General features: G+C 29.7%; 1 protein-coding gene across 10 annotated transcripts in view; it reads right to left on the bottom strand.

Moving 5' to 3' along the window:
• LOC142327427 (prefoldin subunit 5-like) overlaps nt 1–25,759 on the bottom strand; it is a 72,765-nt gene that overhangs the window by 32,058 nt on the left and 14,948 nt on the right. For 3 of the 10 annotated variants that reach the window (XM_075370484.1, XM_075370485.1, XM_075370483.1), the window contains exons 4-5: nt 23,564–23,669; nt 835–1,057 (exon numbers count right to left, since the gene is read on the bottom strand). In XM_075370484.1, coding sequence (XP_075226599.1) covers nt 1,044–1,057; nt 23,564–23,669 — 120 coding nt within the window. In that variant the 3' untranslated portion in view covers nt 835–1,043. Of the gene's footprint in view, nt 1–834; nt 1,058–7,434; nt 8,313–13,025; nt 13,055–14,964; nt 15,077–21,250; nt 21,399–23,225; nt 23,459–23,563; nt 23,670–25,759 lie in introns of those variants that run through there. The other 7 variants (XM_075370486.1, XM_075370481.1, XM_075370479.1 and 4 more) reach the window with 6 other exon arrangements.

Here is a 25,759-nt window from a genome sequence, read left to right as displayed (position 1 = left end):
TTAAAATATCCATTAGATATATTTTTTTATATTGAATTTGGTGCTCTTTAAAATAAAATAAAAAATTATAACAGAATGCAGATGTAAAACCGAAGTGTTTATTGAAATGATATTACTTTATATCAAAATATCAGATTGCAAATAGTATATTTTCTTCTTATTACATAAATATTTTAATGTGTAATTTTAGGTGATAAGAATTCTAAGCTGTAAGTACGAAAAAAGACATTATTATAAAATTATCATTTAATTAATGTTATGTAATTACTCAAATTAATGTAAAAGGTATGTTTGTATTATTGCTGTAAAAAAAATAAAGAATTATAATTTATATCATTATATATACTACCTGTTAATTTTGTTTTTATTTATTTATCTACTAGGGTTGTCTAATGCCATAAGCAGGCTGTGCCAGTGATTTTAATTCATTTGATATTTATGTATTCAATTTGAATTGAAATGATCAACTTAAGATAAACTTTTGAAAAATATACATAAATTTATAGAAATCACAAATATATAAGATTTTCAAATTGGGATTCATGTATGTAATTTTTATCATAATTTTCAAATTATATTAGTAACATTTAATAACACAAGCCTGCAAAATTTGGGTTGTGGAATGTTTTTTAACTTTAATAGTCGATTCCTACTTATTTTTTAGCGCTGAATCTGAAAAACCTTCACTTTTTTCCATCACATCAGGATTTTTTGCGAATTGTGAATTTCAAAAGCTGTAAAAAGTTGAAAAATTGCAAATATGTAATACTATAAAATAGATATGAAACATTTTTTTATAATAAATTAATATAATATATTCACTTTTTTACTTACACTATGCATACTTATAGCTAAACAGCTGAGTAGTCTGATGAGATGGGTGGTGGGTGGGTTGGGTTGAAAATGACGGTGGAGAGTTGGATCTCCCTTGCTCAGTGAATGCATGAAGTCAACAGCTTGTGACAAGACTTAACAAGATATATGATGTTTACCAGCAGCTTTCTGCACCACTCATGCACCGTGCTACTACTAGCAGTGCCTTTTCAACCATCATCTCCTAAAAAGAAAAAAAATAAATTAAAAAAATAAAAATAAAAAGTCTTCTGGTAAATTGAGTTTTTTCTGTCCTCTGTGATCAGATGCGTTTTTGTCAGTGGAAAATATATTTTTAGGCCATAAATAAAAATTTCTGTTTTCAGAATGGCTTCAAAAGGTTCGCAAAAAATCTGCAGATTCTTTTTTTTACATTTGTGGTGAAAAGGCAAAAAAAATATATTATAACAAGTTTCAATGGACAAGTGTACCTCACATATTTCGGAGTGAAAATAGGAGATCAAGACAAAACGTGGGCACCCACTACTTTTGCTACACATTTGTTGAAGGATTTAGATGGTGAACAAGAAGTGTTCAGATTTGGAGTTCCAATGGTGTGGCGAGAGCCATGAAATCACACCAATGCATGGTGCGATTGTTCAACTGGTGTTCATAGTTACAATTTGAAAAGTAAAAGAAGAATCACTATCCAAATATGCCATCTGCTTTATGCTCAGTTCCTAGTGCATAATCCAGATATACTAGTGCAAATTCCACCAGAATATTTACCTGAAATAGGCGGATTCCAGAAGTGATTTAAATAAAGATAACATCAAGGAGTACGAACCCGGAGGTAGCTGTGGACTAGAGCTTTATTCACAGTCTGAACTAAATGATTTGGTTTGAGACTTACATCTGACCAAAGAAAATTAAACATCGCTTGGTTTAAGGCTTAAAGAGAGGAACCTGCTAGCAGCTGGCACCTCATTTTCATGGTTCAGGTACAGAGAAAAGGATTTTGTTCCATATTTTTTGGAAGAAGGAGAATTAGTCTTCTGTACTGATGTACATGGACTTTTGACTGATTTAACATTCCATATGAAAGTACCAATTGAAGACTTCATAAGTTCATCCAAAAGAAACCTCAAAGTTGTCCTTCTTCACAATGGGAATGTGTAACCATGAATACCTGTCAGACATTCTGTCCATTTAAAAGAGGGTTACGACAATTTTGAATTTGTTGTCGATAAAATTAAATGTCAATCATAAGTGGATTAGATGCAGTGATCTCAAAATAATATCATTGCTCCTGTGACAGCAAGGAGGATACACAAATTTTTCTTGTCTTTTGTGTGAATGTGATAGCAGAGACAGAGAAAACCATTGGATAAGGAAAGATTGGCCAAAAAGAGCGTTATTAGAACCTGAAACCAAAAATGTGCTCCAAAAAGCTCTCAAAGATCCAAATAATGTTTTCTTTCTTCCTCTGCATATCAAGTTAGACATGATCAAGCGATTTTGTCAAAGCCTTACCAAAAGAAGGTAAATGTTTTAAATACATCTGTGACAAATTTCCAGTCTTATCAATCACCACATTAAAAGAGGATGTCTTTACTGGTCATGATATAAGAAAACTTCTCAAAGATGGTAATTTTGAGGAACAAATGTAAGTTGCAGAAAAAGAAACCTGGAAAGCCTTTAAAGACATAGTAATCAAATTTTTTGAGCAATAAGAAGGATCCAAACTTCAAATCAGTTGTTGATAACATTATGACATTAACTTGAACATATGTTTTTAAATCATTACTAAACTAATGACCACAAAAAAAACCAAATAATTTTTTTTAAATTTATGTATTTGGAAAGTAATTTAATAAATCGATTATTTCATAAAAGTCAATATAGCTCTGTAATCAATGTAACTAGTAATACCAGAATTGAATTGTGCAATACTTGAATAGTAAACTCCCGTTTCAGAGGAATTTGTGAACAAAGTTTGCACAAATTTGTTCAAGAAAGATACACCTAATTTCAGCACGCCTCGCTGCTGAATAAATAGTGTATTATAATTATTGATTAATAAAAACCATTTATGAACACCAAAATAATTTACTATAAATTTATCAATCATTATATCATAAGCTTTTTCAATTCATAGATTCATCATAAGTTATAATATTACTTTGAAAAGCTATTTAAAATTAAATCTATTTAAAGCTTGTTATTTTTAAGAGTTGAATGGTGGTGTTTATTAATTATACACATCATTGATAAACATAATTTTTGTTTCCTAACATGCAATACATTATTTTAATCTGATTTTGATGCTGAAAAGGAATATGAATTCAGAATCTTTCTATCACCCACCATTTTAAAAAAACTTTTCAATTTTAATTAAAGGATTTTTCATATTTCAACATATGGTTAGTATTTTAAGCTCCTGTATTGTATTTTGTTAGCTCATTTTTTATTGTTGAAATTTACTAACATAAATTGTAAACTGTAAATAAACAACACTACAAAAAGAATTAAATCATATCATAGTCACATATTATGATATCATATCTAACACCGAAGAGTGAGCCTTAATGGACAAGATTAATCATGACTGTGCAGGTCAAAACATGTAGCTGAAAACAAACCTGTGTTGTTTGTATTAAGCACTGGATTTAGGAATGAATTAATGTTGTTCAGTCTTATTGCTATCTTATGTTTGTTAACAGTGCAGTGTCATAATGCCTCAAAATTGTGTAAATGATGTGGGTGCCTTTTGTTATGTATGTGATGAGTTTACCATAAAATCAAATAGAAAAAACATTACACCTTTAATTAAAAAAGCGTATCATTTGTACTTTCAGTGTAAAATTGGTGATCAGGATAAGACATGAGCTCCTCATATAGTATGCAATATATTAGTATTAGTATTATAGTATACCTATTTTGATAGGCATGCAGTTGCATGCCTATAACAAAAATAGCTATAAGCTATTGACAAATTAATAAATTTGTTAACAATTATTAACAAATATTGTTATTTTGATAGGCATAACTTTAAGCTATGCCTATCAAAATAGCTATAAGTACATGTGTTTTCTTTGCGAATGGGACAGCCGTGGTAGAGATAAACATTATGTTACCAAAAAGTGAAAGAAATGAGACAACTTTTTTTTTCCCATTTGTAATTACAAATGGGAAAAATATGTGCATGAGCCCTTAGTTGAATCCAAAAAAAAATGTTAACCCTCCTCTCCATATCAAGCTAGGACTAATGAAAGATTTTGTAAAAGCAATGAAGAAGGATAGTTCTGGATGTTTTTTAAATCAGGCAGAAATTTCAAAATGTAAGTGAAGGATAAATTAAAGAAGGAATATTTGTTGGTCCTCAAATAAGAAAGCTGATCAAAGATGATGTATTTAACTCAATTTTAAACAAAGTAGAAAGTGCAGCTTAGGCTTCATTTAAAGACGTTTGCAAACAATTTCTCGGCAACAAAAATCCGAAAATTAGCACAATATTTTTAATAAAATTCTTACTTCATACAGAGCTATGGGATGTAATGGCTTAATACATATCCTCCACTCACATCTGAATTTTTTCCTGGCAACCTCACAGACGTAAGTGATGAACACGCTGAACATTTCCACCAAGACATTTTGGTGATGGAAAGCTGCTATAAAAGGAAATGGAATACTAACATTCTAGCTGATTACTGTTGGACATTAATTCGTGATGTGCCTGAGGCTATTTATAAAAGAAAAGCATCATTGAAATCATTCTAACACAGGTATGGCCTTGCAGAATTATAAATTTTACAGATTTTAACTATATTTTCCCTTAATTTTTTTGAATTTAATTTAGTTAAAACTAAGGGTGATAAAAAAATTGTATTTACAGGAAAACAGTAATAATGATAATAATAATAAATGTCAATAATTCAAAAATTATAGTCATAGTAATTTCAACCACAACAATAATAAGAGCAATAATAATAAATGTCAATAGTTATAATAAACAGTGATTACATACAAAACAGAATTTGTAGTAATCGTAAGGATTTATTTACATGTAATTCAGTGCTATTGACAAAATACATTAGCTTGACCGCTACTCTTAGCACTTTTAACCACTAGTCTTGTATTTGGTAGAATAGTAGTACAATACATAAGAAAACCATATTGTTCTTTTACTGCAAATACCTTTTCTGTTCACAAATAAAACTACTACACAAATAAAACTACTCACAAATAAAACTACTCACAATAAAACAATTTATGGATGAAATTTATACATTATCTTTTCCACTAATAGTCTAATATAACTCTCCGAAAAATTTTTTATTTTCATGTACTAGAATTACTTGTTACACAAAATTACTTGTACATCACCCTAATCACGTCAAACTCTCACACTTAGAGAAAGTATTACTCTCACTTAGAGTATCACAGGAGAAACATTAAAAAGTTTTTTGTCAATCACTGTAATCTTAATAAAATTGATGACAGCGTCGAACTCTCATAATAATTCCTAGCTTACAACTCTATCATAGCACTAAATTGCAGACATTCATCGAAATATCATCTTGAAGAGTGATCTCGTAGACACTCCTGGCAGAGCATCAATCTCGCTGACTTACATCATAACGTTTCACTTATGATGTTATGATGTCAACTGATCTTCCCTGGAGTATTTATATTCCTATCTACTTTAACAACAGGACTAGTTTCAACTGCTTGAACAGTTTCAACAATCTAACTGTTTCACTGTTGGATTGTTATCTAAAAAGTACAGTAAAACACTTTTGAAACTACATGTGAAAAACTTTAAATGATGATTATTTTTGTTAGGGTTGTCGTAGTCTGAAGTTTTTACGTTAAATGTTTTTCAATGTCCTTTAAAATGCTGTGTCATAACCCTTTCTTTCCATTTTAACTTTCTAAGTAACTTCTCCGAGAGCTTGGGGTGGTCACATATCGAAAAATACTGGGTTTTGGGGATAGAAGCATTTGCTAAATTTCATTTTTCTGTATTAAAATATAATTATAGCGTTGCCTATTTCGTTAACTCCTGTATATATATATGTAAGAATATTCATATTCGTATTCCTAGTAGACCCTTTAGTAAAGGAGGTAAATTTCTAGTTTTTTTGGGGTCAATTTTCTCAAAATTTTGCTAACATAACTCCACTTTATATCAAACTCAGTATATGTGTACATGCTTATACCACTTAGAAAAAAAATTTCCTAAAAATTAAAATTATCTCCCCATAAAATCAAAAAAAAAAACTATATTTTTATTTATTGCACATTTTTTAACCAATTGTTTTAATGTCTTCCTTAGCATAGCAGCAGGAAAAGCAAAACAATCAGAATTTAAAAATATCGAATTTTTTAATTTTTAAAAATTTTTTTGAGTTTATACTATTCTTTAGTACTTTTTAAACAGTAAACAGAAAAAGTAATCGCAAGCTGAGAGATCAGGCGATCTGGGAGGCCATCTAATGTCACCATTTCGTGAAATGACACGTTGTCCAAACAATCGGCGTACAGCTGCCATCGATATTCGTGTAGTATGTGACGTTGCTCCGTCTTGTTGAAACCAGGCTGTGTTAAGAATTGGTGGAAATTTCTTTTGTTGTTCCACAACAAAGGTTTCAAGCACGGCTACGTAACAAGCCGACGTCACTGTAATCGCAAGACCGTTGTCATCCTCAAAAATATAAGGGCCTATAACACAGTAAGATGACATAGCAAACCACACGGTCACTTTCTGGCTGTGCAACGGACCCTGGTGTAGCTGCGTAGGAATTTCTTGTGCTCAGTATCTGAAATTTTGCTTGTTAACAAATCCACTGAGGTGGAAATGCGCTTCGTCTGATATCCACAGTTCGTGAACAAACTCTTCGTTATCATTTATCTTCTGAAACATTACATTACAGAATTGTGCTCGCACAACTGCATCGTTTGGTTTCAGTTCCTGGACGATCTGCAACTTGTGTGGATGGTATTGCAAGTCCTTCACTAGCATTCTTCGAACACTTGTACTTGCAATTGTAAAGATGCTGATGACCGATGTGGACTTCGTGTGACAGCATCTTGTAAAGCTTGAACATTCTGTAGTGTACGGACGGTTCGCTCACGGCCTGGAGGTTTCTTTTTCATTGCGAACCAGTTTCCTCAAAATTAGATATCCATGTTTTAATTGCATGTGCTGATGGAACACGGTCGTGCCGTCCCAGATTAAAATGATGGCGAAATTCTCTACGCGCTCCCTCCACACTTGTCACTGTCACGACCACTCCAAGGATCCATGACAACTAAATGGCAGGTTAGGTTAGAGAGGACGATTAGTGCCACTTATCAAGTGGTACCAATCGCCCACAGCTACCAACACAACTTTCAAAATTTCCCGTTTCTTTGAATCATCCTGTATTACAATAAAATTTCATCATAATTCCCCTCAACAACACAAAAAAAATAAATTTTGAGTAAATTTTTATTGGCTGAACATTTTTTAGTGGAATTTTTTAAAATTGTTTCCACTTAACAAAGTAAAGTAAGTAAAATCAAAAAATCTTCTTGGAAGATGATTTTAAAGGCGAAGGAGCAGAATAAAATTACTCATTTTTTTTTAAATTTCTGAAGCCTTGGTTTATTTATACAGAAAATAATAATTTCACAATAAAATTCATCATAAATTATCCCCACTCCAAAAAATGAAATCTTGAGTAACTGTTTTCTTGTATAATTTATTTTTTCGCAGTAAATAACCAATACAGGAAGCTATTGCAACTTTGTTGCCACACCTTTTACTTTAACTCTAATTTTAGAATGTTTATATCTGATAATTAAAAAGTTACTCGTTTAACTGTAATTTATAACTACTACTTATTTATTAATAAATAATTTATATTATTATTCCTTTTCTTTATTTAATTTATTTACTTATTATTTTATTTATATTTCTTCTTCCATGTTAATTGTTTAACAATCCAAATGAACACCTAGTTTTACTTTTTTATTTTCCTAATGTGTACGTTGCAATCAACAAAAAAAAATTCAGTTAGTGAACAATAAGCAATCTCCCCTCCCCACGGACCAATGAGGTAAGGATGATATTTGACATGTAAATGAAGTGTATGTAATCTTTTACAGATTCTGGCCGATAATTCCTTAGACGTGGGGTTAATTGAACCCCAACCACCAAAGTACCGTTGTCCCAGTGGAGGATCCCTTTGGAATTCCTCATTTGAGGCGTAGCGTCAAGACCGAAGTCGCAGTGAGAGAATCTCACGAGGTCCCCTCATTAAAGGCATGGCGACTATTTAAAGACCGAGTCCCGGCTGTCTGGGAGAAACGTCAGTTCTCGACTAGGCAGTTTGAGGCGATAGCACCCCCTGGAGACGTGTTCATGCTTGGTTTCGGATCTGGCTGCAGGGGGAGGATAAAACTGATGAACTCAAAAAACCACCAAAGTACAACGGCAAACTTTCTGCATGTTTCTAAAACATAGAAATTATATACTTAACACTAATTACATTAATTTTAGTTTCAATTTTAAAATAAATTATTTTCCTTAATACTTTGTCTTTTCTTCCACATTTGGTACTTAGCCCAATGGGCTAGTCTAGTGGTTAACTTGTCACAAATCAGTTGTTTAACTGTAGCTTTTCAAAGTCAAAGGTTCTGAGATTCAAATAACACTGAAAGTTAGTTGCTTGTATACGGATTTGAATATCAGACAGCGGATTCTGGTGTACCCTGATGGTTCTTTCTTTTTCCTGTTTAACCTCCAGGAATTACCGTTCAGATATTACTTCAGAGGATGATATGTATAAGTGTAAATGAAGTGTAGTCTTGTACAGTCTCAGTTCAACCATTCCCAAGATAATTGAAACCCAACACCAAAGAACACCAGTATCCATGATTTAGTATTCAAATCCATATAAAACTACCTGCCTTTACTAGGACTTGAACACTGGAAGTCTCGACTTCCAAATCAGCTGATTTGGGAAGACGCATTCACCACTAGACCAACCCAGTGGGTTGTACTCTGATGGTTAGATTCAATTAACCACACACCTCAGGAATGGTCAGATGTTCCCAAGGAATACAAAACTACATCTCATTCTCACCTCACTGGACCATGGGAAGATTGCTTATTGCTCACTAATTGATGCAAAAAACACATTTGGAAAAAAAGGATTAGTACTTCACAAAGATTGTTGCCTTAACAGAATGTTTTGTGAAAATTAAATTTAAAATAATGGAAAAATATGTTTAACATCTCAGATCATTAATACAAAATAAATTAACTTCCTGCAATTAAAACTTTAGAAGTTAATGAAATTATTAATTTCAATACCATAATTTGAATATATACAGAGCATTTGTAAAGTTGCTGTGAGTACACTTTAGAATTAAATGATGCATTCTGTCTTTTGGTGTTAGGAATGGAATTCAAGGACAGCAGGAGAATTCTAATCACCCTACAAATTGCAGAACCTGGAAAAAAGCCCCTTGCTGCTTAATCTTTCTTTTATCGAGCGGATAATTATTTATTTAAAGGTGATTATGTTTATTTTGTTTTATTTATGGATGGTATTGTTTGCTGCGTTCCAATCCTTCAGACCAGGGAGTGGGGATTAGGTTGGTGCTCTGTGTTTCTCAGCAATAAACCAATACATCAGTTGTTAAGTTGTGATTGAACATGCTTCGTTTTGTTTATCTTAATCAATAGTTATGAAAAATATAATGCTTCTTTTGGAAGACAAATGCATTTTTCTCGTTGAACACATCTTTAACTGATTTAGTGAAGCACAAGTTTTCGGAAAAGTTTCCAAACACTCCCATTTCTTTCTACAATGCAGTTCAACTCTCATCAAAAGATTCCAGGCAATAGGCTATGTTGTAGATGCTGGCCCAAACTGGAAAATCACCTAAATTAAATGAACAGAAGTTGCTTGATATTTCAAATGCTGTGGCTAAAAGTTCCTCAGTCAACAAGTAAGTTAGCACAGCAGTAAGATATCGGACTTGCTACCGCACATAAATCTTAAAGAAAAGAACTGAAACTATTCCCCCATAAAAAAATGTGTGTTTAAGAACTGAAACTTACAGATTATGCCAAAAGACTAAATTATTGTCAACATTTTAAACATTTTATTGATCAAAATTCCATAGGTATCTTTGACATTATATTTTTAACAGATGAAGCACGGTTTCATCTGGAAGGGTAAATTAATTTAAAAAATACACAACTGTGGTCAACAATTAACTGTCATGAATTACGAGAAAAATCTTTACACAAAACAAAAATTGGAGTCTGGGTTGGTGTGAGAAATTGTGGGTCCAATCTTTTAGAAAATACAGTTTTTACTAGTATTTTCTTTTCTGTTTTTTATTTAGCATAATTTCTTGGGAGTAAGCAATTTAAATTTATTTTTATTGCTATCAAGTATTTGCATGTTTTCTATACTTGAAAGTGCATACAATTCCTATGCGAGAGCATAATTAGATTTTTGTTCATTATAAATATATTCAACTAGATAAATAGGCTAGATTTTTATAGGGCTAGTATTGATAAACTATTACAGTACACAAATTTTAACAGAACGGTGTTTAAATCATCTGGAAATTCTCTCAAAAAGAACTCAGCACAAAATAAATTAATAATAAAAACAAAGAAAGATAGGAATCAGTAGCACAGACATCTATCAATCAATAGTACCATGTCATTAGCATAATTTGAGATATATTTTTTAAAAGTAGTAATTAATTTTTTTACTTTAGAAAACTATAAGGTCTAAATACTTTATTGCAAAATGTTTATTTCCTTCTGCAGTCTAGATTAACCAAAATCCAGATTACCAATATTTTTAATTATATGATTATCATAAAATCTACTTGAGGAACTTCTAAATTACTTTTAGATAAGCATTTGTTCAATGTGCACTCAGTTCACAGATATACTAATACCTCTAAGTTTATTATATATAAAAAGAAACTGCTACAAAACCGCATTGAACCAATCCAGACAGAAAACCTTTAATCTGCCTTCACGTTAACTTTTATAGATATAACAAAAGAAATATTTTATGACAGCGATTCAAAACATCAAATCTAATGAAAAACCCTAAAACTTTATTAAATATAAATAAAAAAATGTTTATATCACAAAGGTTTGCATTCAGTCAATCAACTTACATTAGTTAGTAAAATACAGTATAACTAACAAACAAATAAAAACATTTATTTTATTAACAAAATAAAGAAATAAACTTTATTAAGTTCTTAATTACAAAACAGCCTTGAAATGCAAAGAAAATTACAACAGAACCGTGTTTTTATACAACAATTTAATGTTTTAATTAAAGTAAATTTTATTACTGATTATATGCATACATACATACATGCATATGTTTCTAGATTTATATAATAATTAAAGTTGATTGCAGCCTCCAGAAGCTAAAGTGGGAGAGTAGGTTTCGATGAGAAAGTGTATGTTTAAAAATGTTTTATGTCTGTATATAGCAAGCAATTCCACCAAGCAATCTATGAATAGACAAAGACAAGGACGGAGGAGAGGAGTTAAAAAAAAGAAGAGGTTAAGAAATAAGATGGACTAATAAGTTTTATGATGTACAACAGATGAGCAGGAGGTGTATAAAAAAAAAACAAACCCAACAGGATGAAGAAGTATGATGGAATTTAGAAAAACAAAGTAAAAGAAATAAATAGAAAAAATAAAATATAGAAAATAATTAGCCATAAAATACGTAGTTTTTTTTATTTATTTTTAATAACCAAACCATAATTTATTTTTCTAACTTTAAATTACATACTAATTACTATAATATTAGAAAAATAATGTAATAATAATAATAATAACAAAACTGTCATTAATTTGTAATCAATCTTTTTCAGTAAAACGTATCATAGAGTATAATGATATGGTAATATTAATGTATTAACTACCATCTAACTCATACAAAATCAACAAGGCAGAAATAAATTTTGAGAATTTAAAATTTTTTAACTGCTCCTCAGATTAAACTCTCATATTTCATGGATAAGTTTCTCATTTGAAGAAGAGCAGCAACATATGGTCTGGCAATTAAATAATGAGACAAGTCTTGGAAAAAATAAAACAATCAATTATCTCCATTTTATTCAAAATACTATCCCCAACAAGCATCAATCACTGGTATTACATATCAATGATCAAACTACCTATGTAAGTCATTTATCTGATAAAGCCTTAAGCCTTAGTGTGAATTTCCATTGGATATTTCAAAATCACTAAATAAAACATAAGATATTTAATTTCAATAATAACTTTAATTTTGAATAGAATATATTCACAGGAAAATAAATCTATAGAATAGGGTGCCTGATTGAACAAAGATATTTTCAGGACAAAACAACCTAGATAATTACTGACTGATGAGTTAATGTTTATTGGGAAAAAGGAATCGTCATCTCTCGTGCTAGATACCTTTGTAACAGTTGTTAGTACCCTTCAAATCAAGGTTTTACCATGGTTACACTTGATCTACCCAGGCAAATGCTTTGAGGTAGTTCCTTTTTTCATCTGTGGAGTAGCATATCAACCTAATTCTGATGTTATCTATATAATATATTATGTACCCATCAGAATAAATAAAAAACTTATTTACATATTTCTATTTACTGCCTTTAATTTTGTGGCAATTAAAAAAAAAAATTTAATTAAGCGTAGGTATTTTTAGTTTTTGTTAAAAGTTAACATCAGCTTTTTAAAAAGTTTATTGTGTATGTTTTAGTTTTATTTAAAATATACAAAGTCTACAAACAATGATGCTTCTTTGAAAAAGTTATCCGCTCTTCTTAAAAGACAAAAGGTGAAAAATCAATGTCTTGATTCTTAAAGAAGACAGAAAAACAACAAAAATAGACTCCTACTAGAATAGGCTTTGTAATATAAGATAGGTAAGATAAGATACTTTTTTTATCTAGTATTTCACCAAATTTTATTGAATTTTCTTATGAAAATAATTTGAACATTAGAATGAGCTTAGGGAATACAAGTTATAAGAACGTACCAATAACTAATGATGAGGCCAAATTAACATAATGATCTCAGTGATGGAATGGAAAGTATCCTTGCCTTTCATGTAAGAAGTTTTGGATTCAAATCCTGGTCAAGAATTCATAGAATTGTCATTATTGCTCCTAGCTATTATTTGATATCAGTTTTCTGTTACTGCAATAAATTAATAAATATCAACAAATTGTCTAAGTAAAAAATGTTTTATTTAAAAATATTTCATTTCTGTAATATAGATCTGCACTTAAAAAATAATCGATTGGTAGGTACATATATTGGTAGGTCTATTGGTAGCTTACAATATAGTTTACTGATGCCCCTTTGCAAGGTGATAGGAGAGGAGATCCCTACTTTAAATCAAAATTGGCCTCATTTCTGAGGAAACCCTATTTAAAAAAAAATGAGTTAAAAAGTGATTCAAGTGGCTTATTTGTATATAAACAACCACTTCAGCGGTAGAAGTCAAATAGGGAGCATTTCAGTTTCATAATGAAAAGATCTCGGGTTCAAGTCTTCATGTCAGTTTTTTAACTTTTATTTTTTTTCTTGCATATATACAAGGTTCGGCTGATAAATTTTGCACATATATGCGTAGGATGGGAATGAAAAGAGGTACTGGAGTGAGATAAAAAATGAATAGAAGTATAATACCTTAGCTACAAAATATAATATTTATTTTTCAATATAATCCCAGTTTACATAGATACATTTTTTCCAATGGTTGACAAGTTTTTGCATTCCATCACTGAAAAATTCTTGCAGTCTTTCTCGGATCCAAGAGTGGCCACAGCTTCCTTGAGCTCATCATCGGTGGTGAATTACTTTTGAGAAGAGGAAAGAAGTGGAAGTCGCATGGAGCCAAATCCAGTGAGTATGGTGGGCAGAATAGACTCAAACTTGCAGAGTGCCATCAGAGAGTTTGTGTAGTAACCACTGTGCACAAATTTTAAGGTAACCCAGTTACTTGATAAAATAGCCAACTCATTCTTTAGATATGCCTAACTGAATAGCGATGCATTGCTGAGTGATTCGCCAGTAACTTTGAAACAAATCGTTCACCTCCTTTCAATGTTTCTGGTCAGTCACAGAAACTGGTCGTCCGCTGTGAGGTGTGTTCTCAATTGTTGATTTACCAGCTTCACATTTGTGAAATTTCAACACTCACCTATTCACACCTATCAACAGTTTCACTACTGTAAACAGTTTTTAAACGATGAAACATATTTGTAGGATTTACATTTTCTGCTCTTAAAAATTTTATCACTGCACGCTGTTTTAACCGTGTTGACATATTAGCCGTACTTGACTCCATTTTAACAACTACTGAAAACAAACCAGTAAACGGATTTCAATGCATTATCGCAGGTTTGTAGAGGGGGATTTTAGCTATCATGCCCAACTCGATAGTACCTTTTGTTTCCATGTAGCACACCTGTGTGCAAAATTTATCAGCCGAGCCTCATACATTTAACACAGACTTTTTATTATATAGTATTTATTATAAAAATATTTATAAGCATCTGTAAAAACTGCACTAGTTAATTATTTTATTTGAATATTACAATCAATAACCTAAAAATCTTTATGAAGATGTAATGGAGATATGCACATAAAGAATGAAGGAATAAATAGACAACAAACAGATTTCATTTTATAAAACAAAAAAACAAATTTAAACAACAGTTTATTTCAATTTTCAGTATCACTGTTACAATCAGTAGATTGATCAATATAAAAAACAAATATAAAGAGCAAAACAAATATTTTTGATTGTAACATGCAAGATGAAAATTATAACAGATTTATATATTTACATTTTTTGAAGTTTTATAAAACAAAATCTGTTTGTTAGGTTAAAAAATAATTGTTATACTCAAAAAAATAACAAGCAAACATTAAATTCATAGAATTTTTTTCCAGATTCTTATAAATACTGTTGTTATTATAAATACTATACAATAAAAAATCATCTGCATTAATAAATAGTAAGAAAAAAATTGAAGTAAAAGCGAAAACTTAAACCTAAGACCTTTCAGTTTGAGACTGTAACACTCACCACGGCTGCTTAGGTGAAATGAAACCAAAAAAGATACTTGAACTACTTAAAATCTTTACATAGAAACTGGGTTAAGTTGGAAACTGCCATTTTGGATTTAAAGTAAGGATATTCTCTCCACCCTGAAAACAAGTAAAAATTCACCATCTCTGAACTTTCTGAATAATTCCCACAAATTTCTCGTATGGTTTTGTATGCGACTGTCAATTAGGTCACTGTCACTAATTACGTTACCGGAAGTTCTGTGCTCAGTGGGTTCTAAAAATGCTTAAAGAAATCCATATAACTAAATGAATGGGCTCTGCCTTAGATCCGTTGTAAACTGATTCCTTGCCCTTAAGTTACATGGTAAACACTTATAATGGAATCACCTGAAGAACCTTCTACACAAAACAAAAAATTAATGATTGAAATTAACCCATTTTATGAAGAACAAGTCCTGAACTTATAAAAAAGAAAAGAAATATGTATAAGTTGAATTGAGAAGGTCCATATTTATGATCAACTAAAAACAATTGTTACATCAATTTAAGCTCTATTTTTTGTTTTCTTTTACTTATATCCTTTATAGTTACAGTATTTTAACTATTTCCTTGGGTATCAGGAATAAGAAAGAAATTTGAAAATTTATATGATTTCTAGATGTTAAGATGAGTTGCACAGTTGTTCTTACTACTGATACATCAATATTCTACTAAAAATCAATTCAATCCTAACTATTTCATTGGTTATTTAATTATTATGTTACTACTATTTATAGAACTATGCAGAAAAAAAAGTCAAGTTCAGCAGAACAGGTAGTTTGAATAGTATATTAAATGAAGAAATTTATTACAAAATTGATAAGTGACCTAGAAATACAAGGGCAGTTCAAAAAGTAACCTGTATTGTAGCATAGCGCAAGTAGTAGTGTTAGTGGCACCACCATTGACACATCAGCATACTCTCTGAATCCCTCACCTACCTTTCAAACTGCGTCAGTGAGCTGTGTACTCCCATAAGATTTCTTTAAGCACAAAATGTTTTGGCAGCAGACATCCATCATAAGTTGTGTACTGTGTATGGCCCAAACAATATGAGTGACGGTGTAATATGGTAGTGGGTCTGATTTTTTTAAAAATGGAAGGACAAATATCCATGAAAAACAGAAGAGTGGTAGGCCTTCTTTTGTGAGTGATGATCTTGTCAGTGAAATCGACAAAAAAGAGCATGAAAATCTAAGATTCACCACCTCTGAACATTCCGAACAATTTCTGTAAATTTCTCGTACGGTTTTGTATGAGACTGTCACTGATAAATTGGCTGCCAGAAGTTCTGTGCTCGGTGGGTTCCAAAAATGCTCAAAGGGATCAATAGAACTAAATGAACTTAGTTGGCCTACGTGAATGCAGAAATGAAACAACAGCTGATGGCCTGGGGCCATACCAATTTTCCATGCAAGCCAAAGAAAGTCTGCCAAACTTTGTCAGCAAGGAAGGTTATGGGTACAGTTTTTTGGGATGCCAAGGGAGTTCTTCTAGTCGAATTTATGAACATGGACAACGATTACTTCAGCAGTCTACTGTGAAACTGTAGACTGTCATTCGGCTTGTTTTTTTGAATGATAATGCTCATCGTCAGAGTGCTTGAAGAACTCAAGAACTTTTGAATCAATTTCAATGGTACATTTTTGATCTTCTCTCTTACAACTGACATGGCACCAAGCAATTTTTATCTCTTCACTCCTATGAAGAAATAGCCTGCATCGTAGCACTTTGATGATGATGAGAAACTTCAAAATGCTGTGAAAGGATGGCTAGTTACCCAGTGGCTGAACTTTATGAAGAAGATATTTGTAAATTGGTGAGGCGACTATGTTGAAAAATAGTTAAAAGCTGTATATAATAAAATATTTTTATCTATACATGTTTTTTATTTATAGCCAAATGGAGGTTACTTTCCAAACCGCCCTTGTATTAAGTAACAAATGAAACAGTTTTAGCAAGGATAAATGAGATTATAAACTAACAAACTGAAAAAGAAAAACTAACTCTTTGAGATAGATGCATATTAAATGAAAATGGTATTAAAAGGAAAACTTAACATTAAAAAATGTCAATATAAAAAGATCCACAAGATCTAGATAGAAATGAAAAAGCACCCGAAACTAAAAAAACAAAATGAAATGAAGAGAGAGAACTTTAATTTTTATTTTAATTACTAAATTTATTATCTTATACAATAGCAGAATAATTCAAAATTTAATACACCTAATGTTTTAAAACAATTCAATTAATTTTATTACTATTTTACTTTATCCATGAAAAAGTCATTTGTAGTAAGTCATTGTAAGTAAATCCTGACATTTTTACTTACAATGACTAAAAAACAATTTTACCACATCAAAAGAAAACAAGTTTTTTTTTATATACTATGAAAGAATCCTAAAAAGAATATAAAAAAAAAATAATTCTACTTAAGAAACATACATGGTTTTTCCATAACACGTTCCTTTCAGAATATCAAAAAACTAGACTGTTTGTACAAACTTAACATCAAAGGTGAATTCCTTAAAAGTACTGAGCAATGTGATACAACATGTAAAAAACCAATAAACATCCTCAATATAGTCAGTAAAACAAACAGATACACATGTACAAAAATTCTACATAAGTTTTTCAGTTTTTAACATATAACAGAACTAAATTTAAATTCTATAATATACATTTAAAAAGTTTAATATATTTTAAAAAGTTATTCAATCTGTATAATAGTTGTATGCATTCATTCATTCATAGTGTTCTGCCATTACAGCAGGTTCTGTCACAGCTGCTGCTCACCACCTTGTTCTATTCTTTGCTAACCTCTTTGTTTCTGCATATTTTCCCTTTTCCATAATCCCACCCATCATTGAAATTATTTACAAAAACCATTTCAAGAATTAAGGGGAAGATCCGCCACGATTGAAATACAGACTAAACTTTATATCAATATATAACCGGAAACATTTAGTTTACTGGCATTATCAGTAATTTTGTATTTTTAACAAAAAAATTTATTTCTCCAGAACTGTTATATATCAAGCTGGAATTTTGTTCACTGTACATTTTATACAAAAAATATTTTTAATGTGATATTAGCCTGAAGTTAGTACACAAGGTAAATACAAACACAGTTTTAAATAATTATTTTGGTTACTCTATACTTACAATCCCAGACTAAATTTTTTTTTTTTAAATACAATTAAATTTGTTCTCTTTTTAAAATGACTGAGTGTTATGACCACTGTTATTTGCTCAAGAAAACTTGGATTTCAAATCTCACTGGTATACTTTGGATTAATTATGTCCTATAATGAATTTTTGATGTTACTTGATGACAATTCTTCATCCTATAATGAAAACTCAATGAATAAAATAGTACTAATTAAAAAATGTTAAACTCCCTGAATTTCTTGCATCCCATAAATATGTGCTCAATTACTTTTACTGACACCTCCTGAATGGTGAATGTGTTATATCTGGTATCTTCATGTATTTATCTTAAAATTATTTCCTATCTTAATATTTTAAGGGCTTTAATTATGTCTATTTTTAAAATTATAATTGTGTATTTTTGTATACTGCTCTAATCAAGATTTTACCACAGTTTCCTGCGATATGTCCCAGCAAATCCTTGAGCAGCCCCCTTTTTTTACAACTGTAATAACATATCCACCCATTTCTGATGTGATTTACGATTTACATAATGTATTATTATGTATCGACCAGAATAAAATATTCATTTTATTTAATTAAACCAACACCTGATATAAATAAAAATATCTTATATAAGAATGAAGAGGTCACATAAATATAAATTTAACATTCCCAAACTTATTATAGCAGAAATAAAACTAAATTCAAAGAATCTGGTTTATCCAATTCTTTTTCAAAAGTGTACACATGGAAAAATTCAAAATACTCATTAGCAATTCAATAGTAAATTACAAATTTCAAAATCAGAGAATGTTTTTATAGGTAACAAAACTTTTAGAGCTGAGAGTTTATGACAGGTGTGTCATGTTTCAATAAAGGAAGCGTAAGTAATTACAAGGTACTGTAGAGACAGAGCTAAAACCTGGATAGTCATTTATGGTAATGATTGTGTAGTGACTAAATGCTGAAGAAAAAGAAATTGGATTACAAAAAAACCACAGAGAGGAAATTATGCAAAGTAAAATAAAAGTATATTATTATTATTATTATATTCCTATGTAATAAATATAATCATGTATAATAACTTATATGTATGACTATGATTGTGGAAAATTAATGTTTTCATTAATTGCTTTTATTTTATGAAATTTATTAAAATTCATATTTTTAGGATATTAAGAATATCCTACAGTGTATGTAAAATCTGAAGGTGGGTCCTCCCTATAAGGTGTCTCTACTTGCCTCGCCAACACTACTCTTATAACCTGCATGCAGAACACTTACTACCAGCTGCTACAAAAGTAAGCCCTCCAATGATATTGCTTCATTGATATTTTTTATTAGTGTTTATCCTACCATTCATTTCTTTTTGCTATTATTTATTTAAATTTCTCATTTAATTATTTCATCTGTTATGTATTTATTCTACTGTATTAATTTATTTATTTGTTTGTAAAAAACTATGTATTCATAGTTTTTTTATAATAAATTTAATAATGATTATAATTATATTACTTTTACTAACATTTCTTTAACACTATTTATTTATGTATTTTTTTGTACAATTTAATGTTTTCAGTTTATAGTTTTGTATGCCTACAAATCTCAAAAGAATATTAGTTACTGGTGCGTATATACTATTTAGAAATAATTTTCATAAATAACTATGCCCTGTCAAAGGAAATCATAACTATTATGGCCTATAATAAATAAATAACTCATTTCATACACTTTTGTATTACATTTGTTTCTGTTTCACTTTTGTTTCTGTTTATTTATGACAAAATCTTATTTAAGAAAAAAAACATATACTATCAAGAAATAAATAAATAACTTTATAATATACATCTTGAACAAAAGATTAATCATGGATATGTTGCAAGTGATTGCAAATTAATGGATGTGACTTTTGGAATACACTACTTTGGCTGCTGTTATGAGAAGTCGCTAAGTGATGTTAAGCGAAGTGGAGGGGATGCCACCGTGCACTACTGATCTCCCTTCAGATATTACATACACTATAATAATCTCAAAAATGACTACAGATAATTTGATACTATTTTTATGTATTATTGGTAGTAAGTGCAACACGACGATTTTTTGATTAAACTATATCTAAAAATTTTATAAAATATTAAAAATTATTAAATCTTTGAACAAGCTGTATAAAAAAAAAATTATTTATACTAATATTTTCAAATCTTCAGGCCACATGCTTTAAAAAAGTTCTGATAAACACTAACAGAAGTTGAATGGCAAAATCGTGTATACTAAAATTATGTTCCTAACATTAGTATGGAGAAACACTCCACTTACAGAAATTAATATGTACTGAAACAGACTATAAAAAAAATTTTTAAAGTAAAATAGTTAACATAATATTGTATTTTAAAAAGAAATGGAATAGACTGACAAAACAACCTACAAAAACTTGCAAAAAGATTGCAGATGAAAACAATTAGCATACAAGAAAAGTAGAAGCTTCTATACAGAATATGAAGAGACAACCATGTTGATGAATAAATCTAAAAAAACTGAACCTTATAATATAATAACCAATTATATCATAAAAAGGAAAATGAAGTTGGTGATGGATACAAGATATCCAAGTTTAATTAATTTGGTGAGAGAATGTGTGAGAGGCTCAAAACTACATAAGAAAACAAAAAGTAAATTACTTTTAAACACGTAGTTCCTTCTTTTTATTATATAGATATATATATATATATATATATATATACTACCGTTAAAAAAAAAACAAGACTGCCAATCCATCAAAGTATGTGACAATATCTCTTCCTTTCATCCCAACAAAAAGTTCCAAATTCAAATTAATATAAAAGTTACCAACCATATTGTATTCCATGGACAAGTGTTCAAACTTCTTGAGATAAATTAATAATAATAAAAATTAATATTAATAGATATTTAAGGATAAGTTAAACACAATAATAAAGAGAGAAGGTTACAAATGAAAATCCTTAACATCAATTTTATTATGGTAAATTAAAAAAAAAAAATAACACAATAATTAAGAAAACAAAAAAAATAACAGCACATTTAAAAAATATATTTATTAATAAATACGAATCAGTAAGAAATATAGTAAATTGTAACAAAATGAAATCATAATAAAAAAAGACAATAAGTGTGCAAGTGTTAATAGTATATTTGATAAATAAATAAAAAATCCATTAATAATAAATTTATTGTGCTTGTACTTGCTTCTGAGCAGCAAGCTGAGCTTGAAGTTTTGTATCCATTACATCTATTACAGCCGCAACAAAAAATTAAATACTACAAAATTCATCACAACATAAAGATAATTATCAAATTAGAATAACAACTTGTTTCTAAAGCAGCAAGATTTCAATAATACAACTGCTATTATATCTACTACAGAGTATAATTAATTAATTAACACCTCAAGGTAGGAAATTATTTGAGATGGGTATTCAACCACTTTGGGAATTACCTACCTAGAACAAAGAACTAAGTGCTTTCTTTATGCTTTTATATTAATATCTACGTAAATGGAAATCATCCACAGAATACAGACATGACTAAAACTTAAACGGAAAATGGTTCAAAGAAAAAAGAACATACAGGTCAGTAATAAGAACAGTTAAACTGTATTAGAAATATGCTTCACAAAGAAAACCAAGGAAAAGAAAATCAAATTAGCCGAGACAAAAATCTTAAAAATGAATGCTTGGTGAGAAATTAATAAACAGAATTAAAAAGTAAGTAATGGAAACTATTAAACTGGTTAATTGTCAACAAAACAGATTAAAGAGAGAAAGATGAAAAATATGGACACTTCATAAGAAATAAATTATGCTGTCAAGAACTTATGAAGATGTAGTTTGGGTAAGCAAGAGATAGGCCTAAGAGATGAACAATTATAGTCTCACACCTTCAAATTTGTTCTTATTTGCTTATATTAGCCTCATAATTTTAAAATATAAGGAACCATAAAAAACAAGTAATGCAAAACATATGACTGTCATACGACTTGCATTAATATTATCAACATGATCAATGTTTCATGTTGCTGTGCATAATGCATGCCTACTACATTAAATATCTACTCCAACAGTCCTGAATAAGTAATGTATCCAATCTTAACAACAATTTTAGAATCTTTTCTTTAGAATTTTGCATACTGGATATAAAAACTAACTAATTGGATAGAGATAGTGCTTGCTGTTACTTTATTGCATCACATTTCCACTTCAAAATTTTACCATCACATTTCAATGTGTGTATAAGTGTGTGCACTCCTGCATCACAAAATATAAAGTTGGGAAAATCCTTTGAACTGAAGACTGTTAATTATAATTCTTCCAGTAGTCACATATTACAACTATTACTGCAAGCTTACAACATTTCAGAACAGGAGTCACTTTTACAACCTCATGTTACAGCTAGCACTAGGAAACATTGTTTATGACCAATCCACCAAACACCCAGCTACCTTTAATAATGTGCTTTTCAATTACATTGCTGCTTTTACTATACTCCTCTTTTCAATAGTTTTCTCTCTCCTTCAACACGAAGGAAAGAGAATGCACATGCATTCTCATGCTATTATAATACAATATATATTATCTAAATAACTGCTCCAATCAAATACCATATAATCTGTTATGTCCAATTCACTAAACAGTAATATTCATGTCAAGCCAGGTCCAACAAAACCAATAGAAAAGTAATTTTAAACATGTTTTGTACTTCGAAATGTACTTTAACATTGAACTAGAAATTTCTTTTTACAACTTCTCTTTTCTAACCTATTATATTAAAAAAAAAAAATAGTTGTCTTGCTAACATCCAAAGTATTCTCCATAATGCTTAAGATAGAACTGATTGTCTAATTATGACTCTAAAGATAATGCTACCATGGACTATAACTATCTTATCACCTGCTGTCTGGCCTTGCTGTCAGTTTTGACATCTAATTTTGATATTTTCTTTTCAGTTTAGTTAGTAGCATTACACATCTAAGCATGAAAAGATTTGAAGCCAGCCAGGCTTATAATTATTAGGAGGTGGAATGATTTTTGGAAACTGCCTTACAAAAAGGAGTGAATGGTGAATAGGCAATAGACTACAAAAATTGGAAACTGTGAGCAACAGCAATCACATACAAAAAAAAATTAAAACCCCCATAATATATGTTACTATCACACACACTTAACGACTTCCAACCTTCTTTAGTGAAAACACAAAAATACACTAGATAAAATAAAGTAATAAGAAAATATTCATGCTGCAATGGAAATAATCCCTCCTCAACAAAATTCTTGTAGAATTTAGAATGAATACCTAAAAATAAACTGAATAATTAAAAACAAATTTAAATTTATACAAACAAAAAGTAATATACTCAATAGAATGATATAAAAAAAACAATATTTAAGATTAAATTACCTTCTCTAATTTTACTTTTCTCCATTCCCACAGCTTGGATTTTTTCCATCTGTTCGGTAACAAAAGTAACTTTCCTTTTGAAATAGTCTTTTGCTCCATCAATATCCTGATGAACAGAAAAAAATCAATACACACATATATAGTAAAAAATTAAATAAACTAATAATAATAAAAATGATACATTGATATGAGAAAAATATAATATAAACTAGAGTAATCTTTCACCACTACTTATACACTTGGCTTCGAAACTTTCTGAAATAATTTATTTTATAAATTTACAATATACTGCCCCCTCAGAGTAATTTATTTAAGAGCTAACACTTTAACTAATTTCATAAAAAAATTTAAGACATTCCTGAAGCTATTATTAAATGCCTCTTTCATTTGTTTCATTCTAATATCACCCTTATCTTTTTTTCTTTTGGAATTTATGAATTGTTTCCTTTTATAAACAAGTGAATATAAGATGTCAACTCAGAAGAGAATGTGCTTTAATGCAACACTATGTAATCTTTAATCAGTATTGATCAGAAAATATGATAATGCATTGAAGAAGATAAGATCTAGAACATAAATTGTTTATATATAATTTATTTTATCTTTCTTTCTTGACAATAAAATAACCAGTTTATAAAAATAAGACTTTTTTGTTCTTTGTGGAAAAATTTAATTTTCACAACTACAGAAACAAATCAATAAATACAGTTTTTAAAATTAAATTTAATCATAAATGAGACAGTGTACATAAGAATATTTAAGTTTTAACAAATTTATTGATATATATCAGTCTTTCAATAATTAAACAGTGTTAAAGTTATTTAATAAAATAACTGAAACTACCAGACTTTCAAGTTGGTATTCCTAATATAGGAAATATCAGCTGTTCAAAAAAAATATCCATTATCATAGCCTCTTTTGTTTTAATTTCAAAATGTCGGCTCTGCTTAAAATATGTATTGTGCTGTGATAAGATTTTAAAACAGGCCAAACTTCACTCGCAGATGTTACAACAGTAGGTCAAACAATATATTAATCATTATAAACTGATTGGACAGTTTAAATATAGCAAAACAAGCATCACTGTTTTTTATCACAACAGAAGGCTGGTGGAAGTTTCAACTGATGCTTTGGAAAATGATCTTATTAACAAGGGTAGATACATAAAAAAATTTTAAATTGCTACAATATGTAGTGCAAGTATTGACACTATTCATTCCCTTAACAAAGATAAGTTGAATTAACACAAAACATGTTCAAGGCGAGTTCTAAGATGTTCACTTTAGATAAAAAAAGGTACCTAAATTTACATTAATAAGGAACTAAGTGATGATTTTTTTAACGGAAGGTAATAATACATTTTAAATCACAAAACAACTTGTGTTGAAACTTGGCATTCATAATTTTCAGCAGGAATCCAAACGTTAGACTATGAATATCTGATAGTCATTAAGACTATGATGGAAACATCTGAGTTTACCTACCAGGAAAATAATTCAAAAACCTACATATCAGCAGGTAAAGTGATGCAAACAGTGTTTTTGGGCTATCTAGGCCTTTTTTTTGCAATAACTTGGAAGAACAAGATGTAATTATCAATTATCAATGAATAATAATGTGACATGCTAGAAAATAAAGTGAAAGCCACAATAAGGAGGAAATATCCTGGTTTTCTCTCAAAAGGCATAATTCTTCTGAATGATAATGTTCATTTCTGTACAGTTCAAAAGACAAAGGAAAGCTATAGAATTTTTATATTTCACCAAATTCAATGATAATGAACAAGTAAAGAATGCAATAGAAGAATGGTTCAAATACAAAGGTGAACAGTGTTACAAATACAGTGTTTTTGGACTATCTAGGCCTTTTTTTTGCAATAACTTGGAAGAACAAGATGTAATTATCAATTATCAATGAATAATAGTGTGACATGCTAGAAAATAAAGTGAAAGCCACAATAAGGAGGAAATATCCTGGTTTTCTCTCAAAAGGCATAATTCTTCTGAATGATAATGTTCATTTCTGTACAGTTCAAAAGACAAAGGAAAGCTATAGAATTTTTATATTTCACCAAATTCAATGATAATGAACAAGTAAAGAATGCAATAGAAGAATGGTTCAAATACAAAGGTGAAAACTTCTTTACTACTGGAATAAAGAAAGCATACAGAAAAAGAAAACAAGTGCCCAAATGTC

This window comes from Lycorma delicatula, chromosome 7 (genome assembly GCF_047948215.1).
Source record: "Lycorma delicatula isolate Av1 chromosome 7, ASM4794821v1, whole genome shotgun sequence".
In the NCBI taxonomy this organism is placed as follows: Eukaryota; Metazoa; Arthropoda; class Insecta; order Hemiptera; family Fulgoridae; genus Lycorma; species Lycorma delicatula.
This window is presented reverse-complemented; position numbering and strand designations above follow the sequence as displayed.